At 43.4% G+C, this 23,800-nt stretch overlaps 2 protein-coding genes across 23 annotated transcripts in view; one reads left to right on the top strand and one right to left on the bottom strand.

The window, feature by feature from the left end:
* The window catches only part of CCDC77 (coiled-coil domain containing 77), a 52,711-nt gene extending 39,965 nt beyond the window's left edge, over positions 1–12,746 (bottom strand). For 3 of the 20 annotated variants that reach the window (XM_034935096.3, XM_034935100.3, XM_063593260.1), the window contains exon 1: positions 12,600–12,732. The gene's annotated coding sequence lies outside the window, so the exon portion shown is untranslated. Of the gene's footprint in view, positions 1–567; positions 685–7,026; positions 7,492–12,599 lie in introns of those variants that run through there. The other 17 variants (XM_063593254.1, XM_034935086.3, XM_034935089.3 and 14 more) reach the window with 13 other exon arrangements.
* KDM5A (lysine demethylase 5A) overlaps positions 12,480–23,800 on the top strand; it is a 118,047-nt gene continuing 106,726 nt past the window's right edge. For all 3 annotated transcript variants that reach the window (XM_008973823.6, XM_055095209.2, XM_063593252.1), the window contains exons 1-3: positions 12,480–13,156; positions 17,990–18,067; positions 19,814–19,936. In XM_008973823.6, the coding sequence (XP_008972071.2) occupies positions 12,992–13,156; positions 17,990–18,067; positions 19,814–19,936 (366 nt within the window). In that variant the 5' untranslated portion in view covers positions 12,480–12,991. The remainder of the gene's footprint in view (positions 13,157–17,989; positions 18,068–19,813; positions 19,937–23,800) is intronic.

Raw genomic sequence — 23,800 nt, 5'->3', positions numbered from 1 at the left:
TCATTGCCTCTTCCAAAGGAACAATGCCTTTGTTTATAGGTAAATTAACGGGTTTCAGCTAGCGTCTCTGCACCTAACTCCAATACCCTTGCTTAGATATATTCTTTTAGCTTGTCTACTAACAATTAACATTTGTGTAGCACTTTGAATTTTTTTCTTTTAGCCACGTGACAAATCTGTACAATTTATTTTATTATCCCCACAGCTGTTAAGTATTTTCACTACCCCTTATTTCACAAATGAGGAAACTGAGAGCTAGACCAGCGTGGGGTGAGAGTACACCGGAACGCATCTCCAGGGCGCCCGAATCCCGTACTCCTTTTTCCACTTCATCTCATTCTCGACTCCCTCACTGCTCCAGGTCCCAACGCTCCAGCACTCCTGAGGTCTCTCCCTTTGCACACTGGAGCTTTCCTCCTCCGGTTCCCCAGCCCCTCCACGGACACCACATTCAGGCTCACGTCCTCTCCTCCGCACTGCTTCCGCAGTTACTTCTCCCTCACCAGATTTTCTTCCCAAGGCTTCTTACCTAACCCCTTCACCCCAAACCCGAAACTCTATACTCACGACACACTAAGACTCCGAGTCAGGGAACGCAACTGAAAACCAAAAGTCAAACCAAGGAGCGTCGCGGCGCCACTGAGCGTCCCTGAATCCGTGCAATCGCGAAGAAGTTTACATGGCCCTTTGGACTGCGCACCAATGGGAAGGGCCTTCACACAGAGGCCCGCCCCCATCTCGCCCCTCCTCGCGGTGCTCCCGGCCGCGCAGAGGTCTCTGGGAAATGTAGTTTTCCTCTGCCTGGAGCTCTGCGCGGGGCGATGCAGCTGGGCTGCAACCCGCTCCTCCAGGGACGGGTAGTGTGACGTTTGGGGTCAGAACGCACCACTTTCGGGCACCTCCACTTAAGATTGCTCAACTGCTTTGAGCTCAGGTACTTCGCGTTCATGGTACATATATGTTGTAATTTCCAAGCTTGTCTCAAGAAGATAAAGATTCTAAGAAAAGTTTCTTCTTCCATGACCGGGTGGCCTAGAGCCAGGATAGGACCTGAGGTTCAGTTTCTACGGTCAGGGGACTATGTATTAAAATTCTACTATTTGTTCCATGGCAAACACTGCTTCCTTTTCCGGAGAAATGTAAGACACTGGGCTTTAATGATAAAAGCAAGTTCAAAATCCATTATGGTCTTATCTTTCCAGAAAGCAAGGTGTAAAGGTGGGGGAAAAGCACTTTCGTCTCAGAATTACAGCTACTGGTATGGAAAAGCTGGGGCCCTTCGCTGGTGTGAGTCCTAAGGATGTCTAAATGGAACGTGCATCTGCTACAGGCTCGCACTTTCCTTTATTGCGCTTCCCAGGTAACTGTTTTTACAAATGTAAGGTTTGTGGCAACTCTGCATGGAACCAAATCTATCTGCGCCATTTTTCCTACAGCACAGGCTTACTATGTGTCTCTGCACCACATTTGGTAATTTTCACAATATTTCAAACTTTTTCATAATTATTGTATATGTTATGCTGATCTGTTATCCTTTATATTACTATTATAATTGTTTAGGGGCACCATGAACCATGCCCATATAAGATGGCAAACTTAATTCATAAATGTTGTGGATGTTTTAACTGCTCCACAGACCAGCAATCTCCCTGCCTTTCTCCCTCTCTTCTTGCCTCCTTATTCCTGTGATACAACAATATTGAAATTAGACCAATTAACAATCCTACAGTGGGGGTTCAAGTGAAAGGAAGCGTCACACATCTCTTACTTTAAATAAAAAGCTGAAAATGATTAAGCTCAGTGAAAAAGGCATGTTGAAAGCCAAGACAGGATGAAAGCCAGTCTTCTTGCACCAAAGTTAGCCAAGTTGTACATGCAAAGGAAAAGTTTTTGAAGGAAATTAAAAGTGCTACTCCAGTAAACACAAAAATGATAAGAAAGTGAAACAGACATTGCTGATATAGAGAAAGTTTGAGTGGTCTGGATAGAAGATCAAACCAGCCACAGCATTCCCTGAAGCCAAAGCCTAATCTGGAGCAAAGTCCTAACTCTTCCATAAAATGAAGACTGAGACAGGTGAGGAAGCTGCAGAAGAAAAGGTGGAAGATAGCGGAGGCTGGTTCATGAGGTTTAAGGAAAGGAGCTATTTCCATTACTTAAAAGTGCAAGGTGAAGCAGCAAGTGCTGATGTAGATGCCGCAGCAAGTTACTCAGAAGAGCTAACTAAGGTAATTGATTAAGGTGGCTAAACTAAACTACAGACTTTTGATATATATGAACCAGCCTTTTATTGGAAGGAGATGCCAAGTAGTACTTTTGTAGCTAGAGAGAAGTCAATACCTGGCTTCACAGCTTCTAAGAACAGACTGACTCTCATGTTAGGGGCTAATGCAACTGGTGACTTTAAGTTGAAGCCAGTGCCCATTTACATCCCTGAAATCCTAGAGCCCTTAAGAATTATGTTAGATATAGTCTGCCTGTGCTCTATAAATGGAACAACAAAACCTGGATGACAGCATATATGTTTATAGCATGGTTAACTGAGTATTTTAAGTTCACCGTTTTATGTATGTTTTATTTTAAGTCCTACTGCTCAGGAAAAAAAGGATTTCTTTCAAAATATTACTTCTCACTCACAATGCAACTGGTCACCCAAGAGCTCTGGTGGAGGTATGCAAACAGATGAATGTTGCTTTCATGCTTGCAAACACAACAGACATTCTGCAGCTCATGGATCAAGGAGTCATTTTGACTTTCAGGTCTTATTAAGAAATATATTTCAGGCCGGGCACGGTGGCTCACATCTGTAATCCCAGCACTTTGGGAGGCTGAGGTGGGCGGATCACGAGGTCAGGAGATCGAGACCAGCCTGGCCAACATGGAGAAACCCCCATTTCTACTAGAAATACAAAATTAGCTGGCCGTGATGGCACATGCCTGTAATCCCAGCTACTCAGGAGGCTGAGGCAGGAGAATCACTTGAACCTGGGAGGCGGAGGTTGCAGTGAACTGAGATCGTGCCATTGCACTCCAGCTTGGGCAACAAGAGTGAAACTCCGTCTCAAAAAAAAAAAAAAAAAAAGAAATATTTCATAAGGCTATAGCTGCCAGACATAGTGATTTCTCTGGTGGATCTGGGCAAAGTAAATCAAAAACCTTCTGGAAAGGACTCACCACCATTCTAGATGTCCTTAAGATCATTTGTGACTTGGCCTGGTGAGATGTCTCACACCTGTAAACCCAGCACTTTGGAAGGCCAACGTGGGTGGATCACTTAAGCTCAGGAGTGCATGACAAGCCTGGGCAACATAGAAAACCTTGTCTCTATAAAAAAATACAAAAACTAGCCAGGAGTGGTGGCATGCACCTGGCTACTTGGGAGGCTGAGGTGGGAGGATTGCTTGAGCCCGGGAGACCAAGGTTGCAGTGAGCCGAGATTGTGCCACTGCAGTCCAGCCTGGGTGACAGAGCAAGACCGTGTCTCAAAAAAAAAAAAAAAGTAAAAATATATTTAATTAAAAAATTTTAAAAAGAACATTTGTGACTTATGGGAGGAGGTCAGAATATCAATAATAACAGGAGTTTGGAAGAAGTTAATTCCAATCCTCTTGGATGTCTTTGAGGGGGTTCAAGACTTCATGGAGGAAATAACTGCAGATGCTGTGGAAGTAGCAAGAGAACTAGAATTAGAAGTGGAGCCTTGGGAGGCTGAGGCAGGAGAATCGCTTGAACCCGGGAGGCAGAGGTTGCAGTGAGCCCAGATCGCGCCACTGCAGTCCAGCCTGGGCAACAGAGCAAGATTCTGTCTCAAAAAAAAAAAAAAAAAGTGGAACCTGAAGATGTGACTAAATTGCTGCAATCTCATGATGAAACTATGGATGAAGAGTTGCTTCTTATGAATAAGTAAAGAAAGTGGTTTCTTTAGCTGGAATCTACTCCTGGTGAAGATGCTGTGAACATTGCCAAAATGACAACAAAGGGTTTAGAATATTCCAGAAACCTAGTCGATAAAGCAGTTGCAGGGTTTGAGGATTGACTTCAACTTTGAAAGAAGTTCTACTATGGGTAAAATGCTATCAAACAGCATGGCATGCTACAGAGAAATCTTTCATGAAAGGAGGAATCAATCAATATCATGAAAGGAGGAATGAAAACAACTTCATTGTTGTCTTAAGAAATTGCCACAGCCACCCCAGCCTTTAGCAATCAGCACCATGATCAGTCAGCAGCCCCCAACATCAAGGCTAGACCCTCCATCAGTGAAAATATTATGACTTGGCTTAGACGATCATTAGCATTTTTAGAATAAAGTATTTTAAGGCCAGTCGCGGTGGCTCACGCCTGTAATCCCAGCACTGCAGGAGGCTGAGACGGGCGGATCACGAGGTCAGGAGATGGAGACCATCCTGGCTAAGAGAGTGAAACCCCATCTCTACTAAAAGTACAAAAAATTAGCCGGGCGTGGTGGCAGGCGCCTGTAGTCCCAGCTGCTCGGGAGACTGAGGCAGGAGAATCGCTTGAACCCAGGAGGCAGAGGTTGCAGTGAGCCGAGATCGCGCCACTGCACTCCAGCCTGGGTGACAGAGCAAGACTCTGTCTCAAAAAACAAAAAGTATTTTAAATTAAGGCATGTACATTTTTTTAAAGAAATAATGCAAACTAGAAATAATGCACTAGACTACAGTATAGTGTAAACACATAGCTTTTTTTATGTACTGGGAAACCAAAAATTTTGAGCAATTTGCTTTCTGGTGATATTCACTTTATTATGGTGGTCTGGAACTGAACCTGCAATATCTCCAAGTTACGCCTGTACTCCCAAACCTGCTTTTTTCTCCCTTGTGATTTTCTCTGTTAATTACGTTAATATCTTCCCAAACATCTTGGCTCGGTATCTTTGACTATTTCCTCTCTTTTAGCCCCTGCAATTTTTAAAAAATCAAGTCATGGTGAGCCTGTCTTCATATATATCTTCCTATTTATTTCCACTATGTGTCTTATTACCTTTCACTTGGACTATTACCATAGGCTTCTAACTGGGTGTTCTTGCCTCCAATCCATTCTATAAAAGGTGATTTTTGTCCAGGCTGGTCTTGAACTCCTGACCTCGTGATCTACCCGATTACAGGCATGAGTCCCATCTCTAGTAAAAATACAAAAATTAGCTGGGTGTGGTTACATGTGGCACATGCCTGTAATCCCAGCTACTCAGGAGGCTGAGGCAGGAGAATTGCTTGAACTCAGGAAGTGGAGGTTGCAGTGAGCTGAGATCACGCTGTTGCACTCCAGCCTGGGTGACAGAGCGAGACTCTGTCTCCAAAACATTCAATTCCGGGTCTGTCACACTCCTGCTTATAAACCTTTGATGACTCTCCACAGACTAGAGAATGAAGTTCAGATAGTAACATGGCATTCAAAGACTGCAGCTATCTGACCCCATTTGTCTCTATTAGAAGAAACTGATGTGGTCATCTCCTGAACACAGGACGCACTTTCCAGCTTCAGTTCACACTCTTCCTTTTATCTGGATTGGCCCTTTCAGTGCATCTTCACTCAAAATTCTTACGAGGGCCAACTCAAATACTACCACTTTTGTAAAATCTTGACTTATCTCCCTAATTGGAAATACAGTTGTCCCTTGCTCAGTATCTGCTAGGGATTGGTGCCAGGCAATTCCTGGGTACCAAAAGGCATAGATGCTCCAGTCCCTTACATAAATGGCATATTATTTGCATATGACCTATGCACACCCTCCCGTATACTTCAAAACATCTATAGATTACTTATAATACCTAATACAATTTAAATAGTTGTTTTTCTTCCTTTTCCTTTTTTATTTATTTATTTTTTCAAGAGGGAGTCTTGCTCTGTCCCGCAGGCTGGAGTGCAGTGGCATAATCTCAGCTCACTGCCACCTCTGCCTCCCAGGTTCAAGCGATTCTCCGGGCTCAGCCTCCCCAAGTAGCTGGGATTACAGGCACCCACCACCACACCTGGCTAATTTTTGTATTTTTAGTAGAGATGAGGTTTCACCATGTTGGCCAGGCTGGTCTCGAACTCCGGACCTCAGGTGATCCACCCGCCTTGGCCTCCCAAAGTGCTGGGATTATAGGCGTGAGCCACCTCGCCTGGCCAGTGTATTGACTTTTTTAAATTTCAAAATGTATTTAAGTTTATTTTCTTTTATTTTTTATTTTTTAGAGACAAGGTCTTGCTGTGTTGCTCAGACTGGACTCAAACCCCTGGGCTCAAGCAATCCTCCTGACTCAACCTCCTGAATAGCTGGGATTACAGATGCATGCCACTGCACTAGATTTACTGTATTGTTTTATATTTTGTATTTATTTATTTATTTTGAGACAGAGTCTCACTCTGTCGCCCAGGCTGGAGTGCAGTAGTGTGATCTCAGCCCACTGCAACCTCTGCCTTCTGGGTTCAAGCGATTCTCTTGCCTTAGCCTCCCAGGTGGCTGGGACTACAGGCATGCACCACGACGCCCAGCCAATTTTTGTATTTTTAGTAGAGATGGGGCTTCGCCATGTTGGCCACTCTGGTGTCGAACTCCTGACCTCAAGCGATCTACCCACCTCGGCCTCCCAGAGTTCTGGGATTACAGGCGTGAGCCAGCACACTCGGCCTGTAATGTTTTTTAATCTGTATTATTTTTATTATTTATTATTATTTTTATTTTTTTTTTCCAAATATTTTCTGTAGTTGGTTGGGTTCGTAGATACGGACTCTCTAAATGAGGAACCCACATATATGGAAGGCTAGCTGTAATCCCTCCTGATTGGATATTCATTTAGCAATTTGTCCTTTTATTTTTATAAAGTAGCCTCTATTCAAATGTCACCAATCTGGCTGGGTGCAGTGGCTCATGCCTGTAATTCCAGCACTTCGGGAGGCCAAGGCAATAGGATTGCTTGAGCTTAGAAGTTTGAAACCAACCTGGGAAATACAGCCAGACCCTCTCTCTATAGAAAATAGAAAAATAAAACAAAATTACCCAGACGTGGTGGCACACACCTGTAGTCCTAGCTACTCAGAAGGCTGAGGCAGGAGGATCGCTTGAGCCCAGAAGTTTGAGGTTACAGTGAGCCAAGATGATGCCATTGCACTCCAACCTAAGTGAGACAGAATGAAACCCTGCCTCAGAAAACTAAAAACAAAAAACAAATGTCACCAATCTGTGAGCCCTTTGATGATCACCCAAGCCCCCTTACTTTCTCCACTTTAAAAAAATCTTATCATCACTAAAATAGTATATATTTATTAGCTTGTGCTTATTCTTTTGTCTTCCCTTTCTACTAGTGAGCTCTATGAGAGCCGATACTTTGTCTTTTTTTGTTGTTCACCGTCATATATCCAGCATCTGGAAGAGTGCCTGGCACATAGAGATGTGGAATAAATGTTGAATGCATGTATAATCCTCCTCCCTACAGGTGTGCTGCCTCCCCCCATTAGATTGCTCTTCTTCCATTCTATATCTAAATTAATGCATCATCATTCATTACAATGCCAAAGAGTCATTCTCCAATTCAGCACTCTCTCGCAATCACACAACATCAAATTGATAATTTTTAAAAATCACACTGGTGGCAAAGGATCAAACAAGAACAATGCTTGAAGGTCATTGGAATGCCACAGTGGAAATTCGTATGAGAGAAAGGGCCTAAACAAGAGCAGCATTGACCGTGGTAATACTAAGATGCTATTTGCCATGTTCACTGTTGACATTTGCATGGATGGTACAAAAGCAACAGTGGGTAAAACGCTGGTCCCTCAGCATGAATCATGGTAGTGACACCAAACCATACTTGGAGTCATTGCCTTCATTACATAGACTCACTGGGGAAAGCCAGTGTCATTTAAGAATGCCCTTCATAAAGGAGTAAAAATTATTAATTGTGATAAATCTAGACCTTTAAATATGTCTTTTGTCTGTGCGATGAAGTAAGAAGAACACATAACGCACTCAGTTGCATACAGAGGGTTTTCTCGAGGAAATAATACCAGCTCAACTAGCCACTTTTTTCACAGAACACCAGAAGGACTAACAGACAAACTATGGTTGTTCAGACTTAGATACGGCAGATCTTTTCTTGAAAATGAACAAAGTGAGTCAATCTCTTCAATGAAAACAACTAATGGTATTTGTTGGCAATAATAAAATTTGAGCTTTCAAGTGAAAATTATAATTTTGGAAAACTTGTTTCTGTCATCATGAGTTTGACAACTTCCCAACTGCCTGATAAATTGATGGTGATATTTTTGTAAATTTTTTTGATATTATATAATAATACATGTCAACATTAGGAAAAGCCATATAACTCAGTGAACCAGCATTTTCTAAATGACCAATGCATGATGTTACAAAAGCATGACTGGGTAAAAAAGTCCATTCAAGGACAAGATTGGCTGGACGCAGTGGCTCACGCCTGTAATCCTAGCACATTGGGAGGCCGAGGCAGGTGGATCACCTGAGGCCAGGAATTTGAGACCAGCCTGGCCAAAATGGCAAAACTCCGTCTCTACTAAAAATACAAAAATTAGCTGAGTGTGGTGGTGGGCGCCTGTAATCGCAGCTACTCAGGAGGCTGAGGCAGGAGAATTGCTTGAACCCAGGAGGCAGAGGTTGCAATGAGCTGAGATCGCACCACTGCACTCCAGCCTGGGGGAAGGGTGAGACTCTGTCTCAAAAAAAAAAAAAGGACAAGATTGACTACCATTTTAATGTAACAGAGTAAAAAAGTTAACTGATAAAGTTTTAGATTCCAAATTGTTAGCCTTTAAGAAATTACAGTTATCTGAGAAGGTTATTAAAATGCTTCTCTACACTACGTATGGTGGCTCATGCCTGTAATCGCAGCACTTTGGGAGGCCGAGGTGGGAAGATCCCTGAGCCCAGGAGTTTGAGATCAGTCTGGGCAACATAGCAAGACCCCATGTCTACAAAAAAATTTTTTTTTAATTAGCTGGGCATAACGATGCACACCTGTGGTCCTAGCTACTTGGGAGGCTGAGGCAGGAGGACTGCCTGAGCCCAAGAGTTGGAGTAAGCTAGGGTTGTGCCACTGCACTCCAACTGGGCAACGGAGTGACACCCTGTGTCTAAGAAAATAAAAATTAAAAAAAAAATAAAATGCTCTTCCTTTCCCAACTACATATTTGTGTGGTGCTGGTTTTTCTTCATATATTCCAACCAAAAGAACATACTGTAACGGGTTGAATGGAGAAACAGATATGATAATCCAGATCGATCCTGCTAAGCCAAATGTTAAAAAAAAAAGTACAAAAAATGTAAACCAATGCCACTCTTCTCACCAGATTTTTTTGTTTTGGAAAATATAGTTATTATTTTTAAAATGTATTTAAATATAAAAGTTTTATATTTAAATGAATAAAATATTTTAAACATCTTAGGTTTAATTTCTAATATAGTAAACATCAATATGTATTATGCATATAAACAAGAACTTTGGGGGTTCTCAATAATTTTTTTTTTGTGAGACAGAGTCTTACTCTGTTGCCCAGGCTGGAGTACAGTGGCACCATCTTGGCTCACTGCAACCTCCGCCACCCAGGTTCAAGTGATTCTCCTGCCTCAGCCTCCTAAGTAGCTGGGATTACAGGTGCCCACCACTACGCCCGGCTAAGTTTTGCATTTTTTAGTAGAGATGCGGTTTCTCCATGTTGGCCAGGCTGGTCTCGAACTCCTAACCTCAAGTGATCTGCCCGCCTTGGCCTCCCAAAGTGCTGGGATTACAGGTATGAGCCACCGTGCCTGGCCTCAATAATTTTTAAGAGTAAAGGCGTCCTGACACCAAAACAGTTTGAGAATCACTGGTGGAAATTATTCTTGAATTAAAATGACATTTGTTTAAGAATTCAGTAATTTTGACTTTTCCCTCTCTGAAACTAACCCTAATTAATCTGATTTTGTGAGGTTTTATTGCATTTTTTAAAAATCCAGGGACCACGGTCTAGCCAAATGATTATCAGATCTAAGTATTCATTTTAGTCTATTTTAACACTCAGGATAATAAATTTCGGATAAATAATACTCTAATTTTTTTTTTCTGAAAAGTTACTGTCAAGGATTGTTTAAGTAATGCAAATGATCCTTTTAAACTACAGTTATACTCCACTGTTCTGACCAGAAACCCAAATACTATTGACTCAGTTTAACATTGTGTGTGCAGAATGCCCTCATAGAAGCTGATAAAACACAATTTGGATTTTTACAACAGTGATTTTCAAAGGGGTAAGCATGAGAGGTGGGAGTGGGGTTCATGTGCCCACCCTGAGGGAAGCATCAGAATGTGAGGTGGTTGTAACTAGAGAAGTTTCTTCTGTTCGCACCAGAGATGTTAATATTTGCTGCCCTTCTATTCACTGTCTTCTCTTACAGACTTCTCTTACAGACTTCCTGCTGTTGTAAGCAACCACTACAGATTTCTCAGAAGTACTGTGGCAAATAAAAATGATTGAGAATCATTATACATTTTCTATTCTACTAGAGAGACAGTTTAAAATAAAATAGGTAAGTATAATCTGAAGAAAATAACAGGAAATAAATAGGACCAATCAAAGCTTTTAAGGATTTGTGCTTATACTGAGGTTCTATCAGGTTCTCACGCTCTGTTAATTTGAAAGCAAAACCATTACATTTAATTGAATGTTTAATAAAATGAATTATCAGTGGCTTGTTTTATTCGGAATTCCATTATTTCTTTTTCTGAATAATATAGTTTTCCAGATTTAAGTGGTAAAAATCAAAGACTTTGTTGTAAATATTTTTTTTTTTTGGAGACAGAGTCTCACTCTTCTTGCCTAGGCTGGAGTACAGTGGCACGATCTCGGCTTACTACAACTTCCACCTCCTGGGTTCAAGCAATTCTCCTGCCTCAGCCTCCTGGATAGCTGGGATTACAGGCACCTGCCACCACGCCTGGGCTAATTGTTGTACATTTTTAATAGAGACAGGATTTCACCATGTTGGCCAGGCTGGTCTCAAACTCCTGACCTCAGGTGATCTGCCCGCCTTGGCCTCAAAAAGTGCTGGGATTACAGGCGTGAGCCACTGCACCTGGACATAAATCATTATAATAATTGTATGATTGTATGGAGTCTAGGCTTTAGGTCTTTGCTTCCACTCTCATCTTCTTAGAATGCTAAGACCACCATGCAGTGGAAAAGCTCCATCTACCAGAAGATGAGAAGCCATGTGGAGAACTAAGACTTCCCAGCCAATAGCCAGCACCAACTGCCAGACACGTAAGTGAGGCCATCTTGAACCCTCCAACCCTAGATGTATTCAGGGTTCTCCAGAGAAACAGAACCAATAAGATGTGTGTGTGTGTTTATAAAGATATTTATTTTAAGGACTTGACTCACTTGATTATAGAGCTTCCAAGTCCAAAATCTGCAGGGTGGGTTGGCAGGCTGGAGGCCAGGGAAAAGGTGATGCTACAGTTCAAGTCTGAGAGCCATCTACTGGCAAAATTCCTTCTTGCTCATGGAAGGTCAGTCTTTTGTTCTATTCAGGCCTTCAGTTGATTGGATAAGGCCTACTCACATTATGGAGGGCAATCTGTGTTATTCAAAGTCCCCTGATTTGTTACTCAGAGGTGAGAAAAATCATGCTGTACTAAAGTCACCACAAAAACTTCTGTAGATCATATGGAGAAGCAGGAGAGATGAAGCTGGAGAGCAAAGCAGCAAATCAGCAATTAAAAAAGATGTTTGGAGTTGTTGAGTTTGGAGATAAAAAGTGACAAGATGAATTCTGGATTTTAGACAAAGCAATCCAACTTGTGGATGGAGAGGGATTTGAGAGGAGAAATCAGCTGTTGTCAGTAAGAGTATTTAAATTAGAATACTGGTAACGGGGATGGAGAGACACACGATTATACATGGGAAGTGAGAGCAGAAAGAATTAGGATTATTTCTTGATTTTTTTTTTTTTTTGCTCAGGCAACTGAATAGATGAAGTCATTAATGGAAACCAGGAACACTGAAGAAACAGTGAACAATTAAAGTACTTTGAGTTATCAAAGTGAGATGTCCTGCAGGTAGCTAGACGATACTGGCTGGTAATTCAGGAGAGCTGCTGCGTCCTGTGTAAAAGGAAAAGCAATTCATGGATGGTGGCTAAAGCCAGCTGGCAGGATTTAGGGGATGGGTTAGACCTGCACTTGTTTTTATGGAGAAGAGCCGGGTATAAAGTGGCAGAGTGAGATTACTGTAAAATATCTGCATTCAAAGGGCTAAAAAAAGAGAAATGCTGGAAAGGCTACTTGCTATAAACGCAGCAGGGTAGGTTAAAACAAATTACGAAGCACGGGCAGTGAGGCGCGGTGCTTAAGATTAAGGCCGGCGTGTTTTCGAGTGCACTGATACACAAAAGGGAAAGGGACCCTCCTCACCGGAAGCACAACCTCTGCCCTCTGGAGCATTACACATTCCTCCGCGCCGGAAGAAAGCGTCACGTCGCGTCGCGCCTCGCCTCGCCTCGCCTCTCCCCGCCTCGCCCCGTCGGCTTCCCTCAATCCGTACCTCTAGTAAAGGAGAGCTTGTGCCCCTCCCCGACCCCTTACCAAGGGCGAGCTGCGTGGAGTTGTTGGACTGGGCAGAACTTTGGCGGGCAAGGAGACAAACAGCCACACTGTGCTGCCGGGGAAGAGAAGAAGAAGGAAAGGCCAGACACACAGGCGTCGTGCAGCTGCGGAAGGATTCCGTTTCCTGCAGGGGGCGGAGGGATTTGACAGCACGGTAACTTCCGGAAAAGTCCTGAACCTCAGAGGAAAAGCCTTGCAAGAAACAATAACAAACGGGAGGAGGAAGCGATTCTGGGGTTTCTGTGTTGAACGGTTCTTGTCCGCGAAGATGCGCTTCGGCCTCTGTCAGGGGACTTGAACGGGCTTAGTGGGCTTCAGCCAGCTTTTCTCCACCGGTTCCCCACGGGGACCCCCCCCCCGCGGCCGTTGCAATGGCGGGCGTGGGGCCGGGGGGCTACGCGGCGGAGTTCGTGCCACCTCCAGAGTGCCCCGTCTTTGAGCCGAGCTGGGAGGAGTTCACAGATCCGCTCAGCTTTATCGGCCGCATCCGGCCTTTGGCGGAGAAAACCGGCATCTGCAAAATTCGGCCGCCCAAGGTACCTCAGTCTGTGAAGAGAGAGGGGGAGAAGGAAGAATGGGGGAGTCCGTACACTGGGTTTAGCTTTACTTTTCTGATTGTCTCGTTTCATATGTATTCTCTTTTGAGACAACTGGAGCCTGTTTCTGGATGTTTTTGCCTCGGTTTCTTTTGTGGTCTTATGTAGACACGTCTGAACGCGAGAAAGTGGTGTCTTTGGGGCCTCTTCCGCCTAGAACTTGGGAACTGATACTTTTCTCTCAGCCGTGGGCCTAAAGCCTTTCGTTAGCCGATATGGTGTTTAAAGTACAGTATTATGACGTGACGTATTCTTCCCTCACGTGTCCTCATTATGGTTTGATAGTCGGCTATCTCTTTATTCAAGACCTGGTTGGATCAAATATTTGCAGGCCTCATCTCAGGGCTAGGGTTTCTGAAAAGGTTATCTGAGCTCTAGTCTCACCGGATGGTATTACTAGACAAGAACTCCAGACTAATTATTGCCGCAGTGAAAAAGTCTTAGCGGGGAAAGAGAAGGAGCAGCAATAATTCTAAAATTTAGAGGTTTAGGAAAAATTGGTTTATAGTGGAGGTGGAAGGAAATGTTGAAATCTCTTGACATAGGGAACTCAAGATCAACGATTTTAGAATCACAGTTATTACAGATAACTAGGTTTGCCTATAAGGTTAATTATAATCTCACCTTTGAGGTAAGGAAAACAGATACTATCCCTTGTGTGGAGGGGATTAATGCCCCAAGAGGTTGAGTGATTACTCAAGGTCAAAGGTGTTTTTCTTTACTCATTAGACCAGTGCTTTTTAAATGATGTTGCTGGACCACTTGCACCAGGGTCACCTGGATGCTTGTTTAAATGCAGATCTCTAGTCTTGTTGTGGAAGTTCTGGAATCTGCTTTTCTAGCAACTAGTCTCAGATGATTCTTCATGTAAGTTGAGGTTTTCGAACCATTGCTTTAGTCGTTGCTTGTTAAAGGCATTTTGCTTTATGTTTTGTCTAGTATTAGTAATGATAAAATATTAAGCACTGTTACCAGTGTTGCTTTTTAAAAAGCATCTGCCGTCACCACTGACTACCACAGAGATAGGCACCGCAGCGTATTAAAAACTTAAATGACAGCGAGGAGGAGCTAATTTAACACCTATAGATTGTTTGCTTTAATCTTTGAAGCCCTGACAGGTAAATAAAGTCCGCCTTTTACAGATGAGGCTAATCTGGATAAGTTAAAACACCAAATGTGTGATCTTGGGCAAGTGGCAAAGTGTATTTTGAACCTAGATCAGTTTTTCTGATTCTGAAACAGACATAATGCTCTCACTATGTTGAATGACTTTGTTTAAGGTTATAGACTACTCATTTCAAGTAGAGGATTAACAAATAATTGCTATGATGATATGCATTGCCATCCTCCAAAAACTTCCATTTAACCCTTTTTTCTATCATAATTACCTAATATTAACAAATCTTAAGCATTGAAGGTTTTCCTAAGTCATATTTTTATCTACTCTTGAATTTATTAATTAGAAATTCTATTCATGGTTACTTCGATTAAAAAAAGTTTTTTTACTTAAAAAAATGCTGAAATAATGCTTTCTCTTTATGTCACATTATTGAAAATAAATCTTGTTTGCAATCAGAATTTAATTTTAGTATTGGCAGATTTCTTCAGTTTCCAAGGTAAGACTTTTTTTTTTTTTTCTTTGACTACTCACGTTTTAAAATAGGTTTACTGTTATTCTGTTATTTAGGCCAAATCAAACTATGTTATTTAGACCCCACTTGAAATATGCTATCTAATTTTAGTTATATCACCGTCTGGAAATTGTCCTTGTTCTGCGTGTTTTTTGAATATTTGGGTTCCCAGAAGCTGGGCTTTGAACAAAACATTTGTGTAACATAAAGTGCTCTGTCACATTACACATAACATAAAAAAAATTGTTTAAATAAATAAGTTCTTCTTAAAAGTTTCTTTTTAATCTTAAATTTTACCCTTTTTAGTTTCAACAAAAGTTTTTTTTTTTTTTTTATCTTGGTAAACCTGAATGTTTACTAGATACTGTTTTGTGGTACATGACCTCATTGAATTCCACTTGAGTAACTTGGGAAAGCATAATTGTGGGAGGTAAACGGTGGGACTGGTTTGAAGAGGATTGCTTCTCTGAGCAATACAGGTTGAGCATCCATCCCTACTTTAAAAATTCCAAATCCGAAATCATCCAAAATCTGAATTATTCTTTTTCTTTTTTTTTTTTTTTCTTTTTTATTGATCATTCTTGGGTGTTTCTCGCAGAGGGGGATTTGGCAGGGTCACAGGACAATAGTGGAGGGAAGGTCAGCAGATAAACAAGTGAACAAAGTTCTCTGGTTTTCCTAGGCAGAGGACCCTGTGGCCTTCCGCAGTGTTTGTGTCCCTGGGTACTTGAGATTAGGGAGTGGTGATGACTCTTAACGAACATGCTGCCTTCAAGCATCTGTTTAACAAAGCACATCTTGTACTGCCCTTAATCCATTCAACCCTGAGTGGATACAGCACATGTTTCAGAGAGCACAGGGTTGGGGGTAAGGTCACAGATCAACAGGATCCCAAGGCAGAAGAATTTTTCTTAGTACAGAACAAAATGAAAAGTCTCCCATGTCTACCTCTTTCTACACAGACACGGCAACCATCCGATTTCTCAATCTTTTCCCCACCTTTCCCCCCTTTCTATTCCACAAAACTGCCATTGTCTTCATGGCCTCTTCTCAATGAGCTGTTGAGTACACCTCCCAGATGGGGTGGTGGCCGGGCAGAGGAGCTCCTCACTTCCCAGTAGGGGCGGCCGGGCAGAAGCGCCCCCTCACCTCCCGGGCGGGGCGGCTGGCCGGGCGGGGGGCTGACCCCCCCCCACCTCCCTCCCGGACGGGGCGGCTGGCCGGGCGGGGGGCTGACCCCCCACCTCCCTCCCGGACAGGGCGGCTGGGCGGGCAGAGGGGCTCCTCACTTCCCAGTAGGGGCGGCCGGGCAGAGGCGCCCCCCCACCTCCTGGACAGGGCGGCTGGCCGGGCGGGGGGCTGACCCCCCCACCTCCCTCCCGGACGGGGCGGCTGGCCAGGCGGGGGGGCTGACCCCCCCCACCTCCCTCCCGGATGGGGCGGCTGGCCGGGCGGGGGGCTGACCCCCCCACCTCCCTCCCAGACAGAGCGGCTGGCCGGGCAGAGGGGCTCCTCACTTCCCAGTAGGGGCGGCCGGGCAGAGGCGCCCCCCCACCTCCTGGACAGGGCGGCTGGCCGGGCAGGGGGCTGACCCCCCCACCTCCCTCCCGGACGAGGAGGGAGGACGCTCCTCACTTCTCAGACGGGGTGGCTGCCGGGCGGAGGGGCTCCTCACTTCTCAGACGGGGTGGTTGCCAGGCAGAGGGTCTCCTCACTTCTCAGACAGGGCGGCCGGGCAGAGACACTCCTCACATCCCGGACGGGGCGGCAGGGCAGAGGTGCTCCCCACATCTCAGACGATGGGCGGCCGGGCAGAGACCCTCCTCACTTCCCAGATGTGATGGCGGCCGGGAAGAGGCGCTCCTCACTTCCTAGATGGGATGGCGGCCGGGCAGAGACGCTCCTCACTTTCCAGACTGGGCAGCCAGGCAGAGGGGCTCCTCACATCCCAGACGATGGGCGGTCAGGCGGAGACGCTCCTCACTTCCCAGACGGGGTGGCTGCCAGGCAGAGGCTGCAATCTCGGCACTTAGGGAGGCCAAGGCAGGCGGCTGGGAGGTGGTTGTAGCGAGCCGAGATCACGCCACTGCACTCCAGCCTGGGCGCCATTGAGCACTGAGTTAACGAGACTCCGTCTGCAATCCCGGCACCTCGGGAGGCCGAGGCTGGCGGATCACTCGCGGTTAGGAGCTGGAGACCAGCCCAGCAGACACATCGAAACCCCGTCTCCACCAAAAAAAAATACGAAAACCAGTCAGGCGTGGCGGCGCGCGCCTGCAATCGCAGGCACTCGGCAGGCTGAGGCAGGAGAATCGGGCAGGGAGGTTGCAGTGAGCTGAGATGGCAGCAGTACCGTCCAGCTTCGGCTCGGCATCAGAGGGAGACCGTGGAAAGAGGGGAGAGGGGAGAGGGGACTCTTTTTCTTTTTCTTTTATAGAGACAGGGTCTCGCTCTGTTGCCTGGGCTGGTCTTAAGCTCCTGGGCTCAAGCGATCCTCCTGCCTCAGTCTCCCAATGTGCTGGGATTACAGGTATGAGCTACTGCACCCAGCTTGAACCTATTATTTTTTTCATTGTATTAATGGTATGATATATTTTTTCTGTTAACTACTTAAGTGGAAATAAGTGTAAGGAAATGATTGTTTATTGGTAGCATGTAAATTCACAGTCAGGAATGATGGTGATGCCAGACAACCACAAATTGTCCACACTGGTGGCTGAGCTAGTGACACCTTTCTTTTCTGACGGTCCAGTATACACAAGCGTTATGCACCAGATTATTAAAAATATTGCATAAAATTACCTTAGCCTATGTATAACTTTATATGAAACAAAAGAATTTTGTATTTAGGCTTGGTTCTTTCTCCAAGATATCTTATTATGTATATGCAGATATTCCAAAATATGGAAAAATCTGAAATCCAAAACACTTCTGGTTCCAAGCATTTCAGATGAGGGATACTCAACCTGTATTAAAATTATTTTATCGAAAATAATTGCTCATTCTGTCTCTATAATAAAGAAGACTTGTAAGTTAGTCTATTAGCACCATGATTTGTGGCAAAACCCCCCTTTAAGGGAATAATTAATGCATTCCTTGTTTACATACCACTGTGTTTTTTTAAAAAAATCTTTCTATTTAGGACTGGCAGCCTCCATTTGCCTGTGAAGTAAAAAGCTTTCGTTTCACTCCAAGAGTCCAGCGCCTGAATGAACTTGAGGTAAGTGTTTTGTCACCATTTCTGCTTCCCAATTCATTCTTTATATTAGGGCTGTAGGTAGAGAACTTTGAGAAGCTCATGTACCACAGCCTAGAGTTTGTGTTAATTGGTATTGAATGGAATAGTTACTTGATGTTTGGAGGAAGAGTATGATTTTTAAGAAATTGTGCAAAGTTGTTATGGTTTTTCCATTTAACTGAGAAATGTTCAATGCTTAGCTTCAGAGACTTAGAATTCTTAAATTCTACTTTCTCTAGTGTTTCTTACTCTACTAAAATTTTTGTTAATCTTGGAAGATTTCTTTCTCCCTCGGTTCTTGGAAAATGGATTTTTAAATCCTATTTTAAAACCCTAGTTTTCAGAGTTTGTTTTGTTTTGGTTTGGTTTTGGTTTTGGTTTTAATGGAACTTTGCCAGGAGTGTTAATCTGATTTATTAAGATTTTAAGTATTACTTTTTAATTACTTTAAGTATTATTTTTTAATTACTTTAAGTATTACTAATTTATCTTAAATTTTCTAAATGGAAGTCTACGTTTTGCTGTTTTTTCTGTTTATGGGTTTTCAGAAGGTTCTTCATTGTGATATGAAAACTTTTAGAGTACAGAAGGAAAATTATTGATAGCAAAGGTTTATTATGTCATTCTGAAGTTTTTTTTCTTTTCTCCCCAAAACATTTCTGAGAGTTTAATACATACTTTTTTTTTTTTTTTTTTCCAGAGAGTCTCGCTCTGTCACCCAGGCTGGAGTGCAGTGGTGCGATCTCGGCTCACTGCAACCTCTACCTCCCGGGTTCAAGCGATTCTCCTGCCTTAGCCTCCCTAGTGGCTGGGATTACAGCGACCATGCCCAGCTAATTTTTGTATTTTTAGTAGAGACGGAGTTTTGCCGTGTTGGCCAGGCTGGTCTGGAACTCCTGACCTCAGGTGATCTGCCCGCCTTGGCCTCCCAAAGTGCTGGGATTACAGGCGTGAGCTACCGCGCCTGGCCGCAATGCATATTTTTTCTTTTTAGTCTCTTGTAATTAGATACTTGACAAAGCATATTAGTATCAGTGAGGTATAGAGTTGATGCACCTAAAGTGTGCATGTTACCTATGGATGAAATGACAGAACGTTGGAGACTGAAGAGAATCCGATCTACTGAATTTTCTGATCAGCATAAAGTTAAACCAACTTACAAAAATTGTTTTGGTTGCTAATATGACAACTTTTTACATAAATCAGAGTAACTTTTTTGCCTGAAAAAATATAGTTTATTAGAAGTCTTTTGCCTCTTTACTATTGGCTAGTTTTACTATTGGCTAGTTTTACAGGGTTGAAATAAGCAATAATGAAAAAAAGTCTTTGAATTTCTTTAGAGAAATGAGTACCTCTATTACAGCTGTCCCAGACCTTTTTGGCACCAAGGACTGGTTTCATGGAAGACAGTTTATCCATGGATGGATGGGGGTATGGAGGATGGTTTTGGGATGAAACTGTTCCACCTCAGATCATCAAGCATTACTTAGATTCTCAAAAGGTGCTCACAACCTAAATCCCTCACACGCAGTTCACAATAGGGTTTGTGGTAATGCTTGCCCGGTTGGTTGCCCACTGCCGCTGCTCACCTCCTGCTGTGCGGCTGGGTTCCTAACAGGCCGCTGATGGGTACTGGTCCACAGCCTGGGGTTTGGGGACCCCTGCTCTGTTATTCTCATTCATTTCAATCATAACTTAGTTCTTACTTCTGTATTTTAATAATCTTAGGCAATGACCAGAGTGAGATTGGATTTCTTGGATCAACTAGCAAAATTTTGGGAACTTCAAGGATCTACTCTGAAGATCCCTGTGGTAGAGAGAAAAATCCTGGATCTGTATGCTTTGAGCAAGGTGAGGCTCATACTGGTTTAGAAATTAGAGCACAGGCTTGTGAATTTAGGAATATCAAATAGATTTGGTAGGAAACATTGCTTCCAATAGAGGATTTGTTTGACAATGAAATGCACTAGCTGGGTATGGTGGCGCATGCCTGTAATCCCAGCTACTCGGGAGGTTGAGGCAGGAGAATTGCTTGAACCCAGGAGGCGGAGGTTGTGGTGAGCTGAGATCGCGCCATTGCACTACAGCCTGGGCAACAAGAGCAAAACTCGGTCTCAAAAAAAAAAAAAAAAAGGACAATGAAATGCACATTTGAATAAATGGAAATGACTGTTTTCAAAGTTATCTTTAAAATTTTATATTTGTTGAGATCAATATTTAATTACTAAATATTAATATTTATCAGGCTCTGTGATATACAATATGCAAAATAAATTACTCTAGCCTGCTAATGTTATCTTGTGCTGAGTGTACAATGTTCTGTGTTGAGCTTGTCATCTTTTTTTTTGTTACTTAATTGAAAATTTGGGCCAGGCACGGTGGCTCATGCCTGTAATCCCAGCACTTTAGGAGGTTGAGGTGGGAGGACTACTTGAGCCTAGGAGTTAGAGACTAGCCCAGGCAACATGGTGAAACCCTATGTCTACTAAAAATACATAAAAGCTAACTGGGCATGGTGGTGCACACCTGTAGTCTCAACCACTCAGGAGGCTAAGGTGGGAGGATCACATGAGTCCGGAAAGTCAAGGCTGCAGTGAGCTGTGATTGCGCCACTGCACCTCAGCCTTGGCCACAGGAGTTAGACCCTGTCTCAAAAAAAAAAAGAGAAAATTTGGCATATTAAAGGGACTCATGTTTCTCAGCATTCTTATGTGTGGTATATATTAGTTTTGTTAATACGTGTATGTAGTGTTAATGGCTGACTGAGGCCATCATTATTCAGTAGGATGACCAAACAGCTCAGAAACTTAAGGGTGAAGAGTTTAGACAAGTTTTTGCCGAAATTGTGTTAATTTTTTAACATTATATTCCCTAATGTGAAAAAAAAAACTTAACTGACCTGCAAGCTGAGATTATAATAACCTTGAGATATGTTTTTTTCTCTTTTTTTTGAGATGGAGTTTTGCTCTTGTGTCCAGGCTGGAGTGCAATGGCCTGATCTTGGCTCACTGCAACCTCCGCCTCCCAGGGTCAAGCAATTCTCCTTCCTCAGCTTCCCGAGTAGCTGGGATTACAGGCATGTGCCAACATGCCAGGCTAATTTTGTATTTTTTAGTAGAGATGGGGTTTCACTATGTTAGTCAGGCTGGTCTTGAACTTCTGACCTCGTGATCCGCCCACCTCGATCTCCCAAAGTGCTGGGATTATAGATTACAGGCGTGAGCCACCGTGCCCGGCTAAAATATGTTTTGTTACTACAATAATACAAATTTATTATTGCTTAATTATCTGGGAATTTTGTAAAACAACTTCTTCTTGTGGCCTTTCATATCTTATAATTTATATACTATTTTGAAATAAAAATTTATTCTTATTTAAATTGCAGTTACTTTTAGAAGATTTCACTTTTTTTTTTTTTTGAAATGGAGTCACGCCCTTGTTGCCCAGGCTGGAGTGCAGTGGTGCCATCTTGGCTCACTGCAGCCTCCACCTCCCGGGTTCAAGTGATTCTTCTGCCTCAGCCTCCCGGGTTCAAGTGATTGTCCTGCCTTGGCCTCCCGAATACCTGGGATTACAGGTGCCTGCCACCACACCCGGCTAATTTTGTATTGTTAGTAGAGACAGGGTTTCTCCATGTTGGTTAGGCTGGACTCGAACTCCTGACCTCAGGTGATCCACCCGCCTCAGCCTCCCAGAGTGTTGGGATTACAGGCGTGAGCCACCATGCGTGGCCAGGAAGATTTCACTTTTAAGGAAAAACATGAGAATAATTCGTGGCATGTGGTGGCTCATACCTATAATCCCAGCACTTTGGGAGGCTGAGGTGGAAGGATTGCTTGAACCTAGGAGTTCGAGACCAGCCTAGGCAACATAGTGAGAGTCCATCTCTACAAAAAATTAAAAAATAAATAATCCTGCCATGGTGGTGGACTCCTGGAGTCCCAGCTAATCAGGAGGCTGAGGCAGGAGGATTGCTTGAGCCCAGGAGGTCAAGACTGCGGTGAGCTGTCATCACACCACTGCATTCCAGCCTGAGTGACAGAGCAAGACCCTGTTTCCAAAAAAACAGAGTAACCATATTTAAATTATCTTTTATGATACATTTTAAAATTAGTGTCAGGTCAAAATTCTCTTACTAAAAAATTTGGGAAGTACGGTCTTACACTAAAATACAGCTTGAGACTTTTTTTAATCAGTCAGGTAATGATGTTAGTAAGTAAGCACTGTGCCAAGAATTGTCTAGTATAGTTATATGAAAACCTATGGTACTAAAGAACAAATTATGCTAAATTTGAGTGGTGGGTTTCTTCTTATAGGGAACTATTAGGATAAAAATTCATTTTAAGAATGCTTTTTTGAAATTTTTATTCAATCAAAACTTACCTACTAAGTTTTGCTGTATGATGCTGTTTAAGATTCTGAATGTGTTTGACTGTAGCATGAATAAAATACAAAAAAATTTCAAAAATTGGCTCGGCACTGTGGCTCATGCCTGTAATCCCAGCACTTTGGAAGGCTGAGGCGGATGGATCACCTGAGGTCAGGAGTTTTTGAGACCAGCCTGGCCAACATGATGAAAACCTGTCTCAGCCGGGCACGGTGGCTCATGCCTGTAATCCCAGCACTTTGGGAGGCTGAGGCAGGAGGATCACTTGAGGTCGGGAGTTCGAGACCAACCCAACCAACATGGAGAAACCTCGTCTCTACTAAAAATACAAAATTAGCCGGACGTGGTGGCACATGCCTGTAATCTCAGCTACTTGGGAGGCCGAGGCAGGAGAATTGCTTGAACCCGGGAGGTGGAGGTTGTGGTGAGCTGAGATCACGCCATTGCACTTCAGCCTGGGCAATAAGAGCGGCACAACTCCGTCTAAAAAAAAAATAAAATAAAACCTATCTCTACTAATTATGCAAAAAATTAGCCAGGTGTGGTGGTGGGCACCTGTAATTCCATCTGCTCAGGAGGCTGAGGTAGGAAATCACTTGAAACCGGGAGGCAGAGGTCGCAGTGAGTTGAGATAGTACCACTGCACTCCAGCCTGGGCAACAAGAGTGAAACTGTGTCTCAAAAAAAATTTTTTTTTCAAAAATTATTTTATCATTAATAGCAATATGTTGTAGTACTCTTTAATGAAGCTCTTTCTACTTTTTTTTTAGACAGAGTCTCACTCTTTTGCCCAGACTGGAGTGCAGTGGCACAATCTTGGCTCACTGCTACCTCCACCTCCCAGGTTCAAGCGATTCTCATGCCTCAGCCTCCTGAGTAGCTGGGACTGGGATTAAAGGTGTGTGCCACCACACCCGGCTAATTTTTATATTTTTAGTAAAGATGGGGTTTTTACCATGTTGGCCAGGCTGGTCTTGAACTCCTGACCTGAAATGATCTGCCCACCTTGGCCTCCCAAAGTGTAGGGATTACAGGTGTGAGCCACTGTACCCGGCCAATCTTTATCTCTATTTTATTTTCATAAATACCCTAAGGAATTTGCTAGAGTAAGTATTAATAGTATGAGTAGTAATCTATTGAAACTTTCTCTGTCAGTGATTTTCCATTTAAAAGGTAAACCTTAGGTTTAATCTGATGGTAAGTTAAATTGCATTTTTTTTTTTTTTTTTGGAGACGGAGTCTCCCCCATCACCCAGGCTAGAGGCGTGATCTCGGCTCACTGCAACCTCCCACCTCCTGGGTTCAAGCGATTCTCCTCACTCAGCCTC

This window comes from Pan paniscus, chromosome 10, assembly GCF_029289425.2.
Source record: "Pan paniscus chromosome 10, NHGRI_mPanPan1-v2.0_pri, whole genome shotgun sequence".
Lineage (NCBI taxonomy): Eukaryota > Metazoa > Chordata > Mammalia > Primates > Hominidae > Pan > Pan paniscus.
The sequence above is the reverse complement of the archived record's forward strand: the minus strand, read 5'-3'. Positions and strand labels throughout refer to the sequence as shown.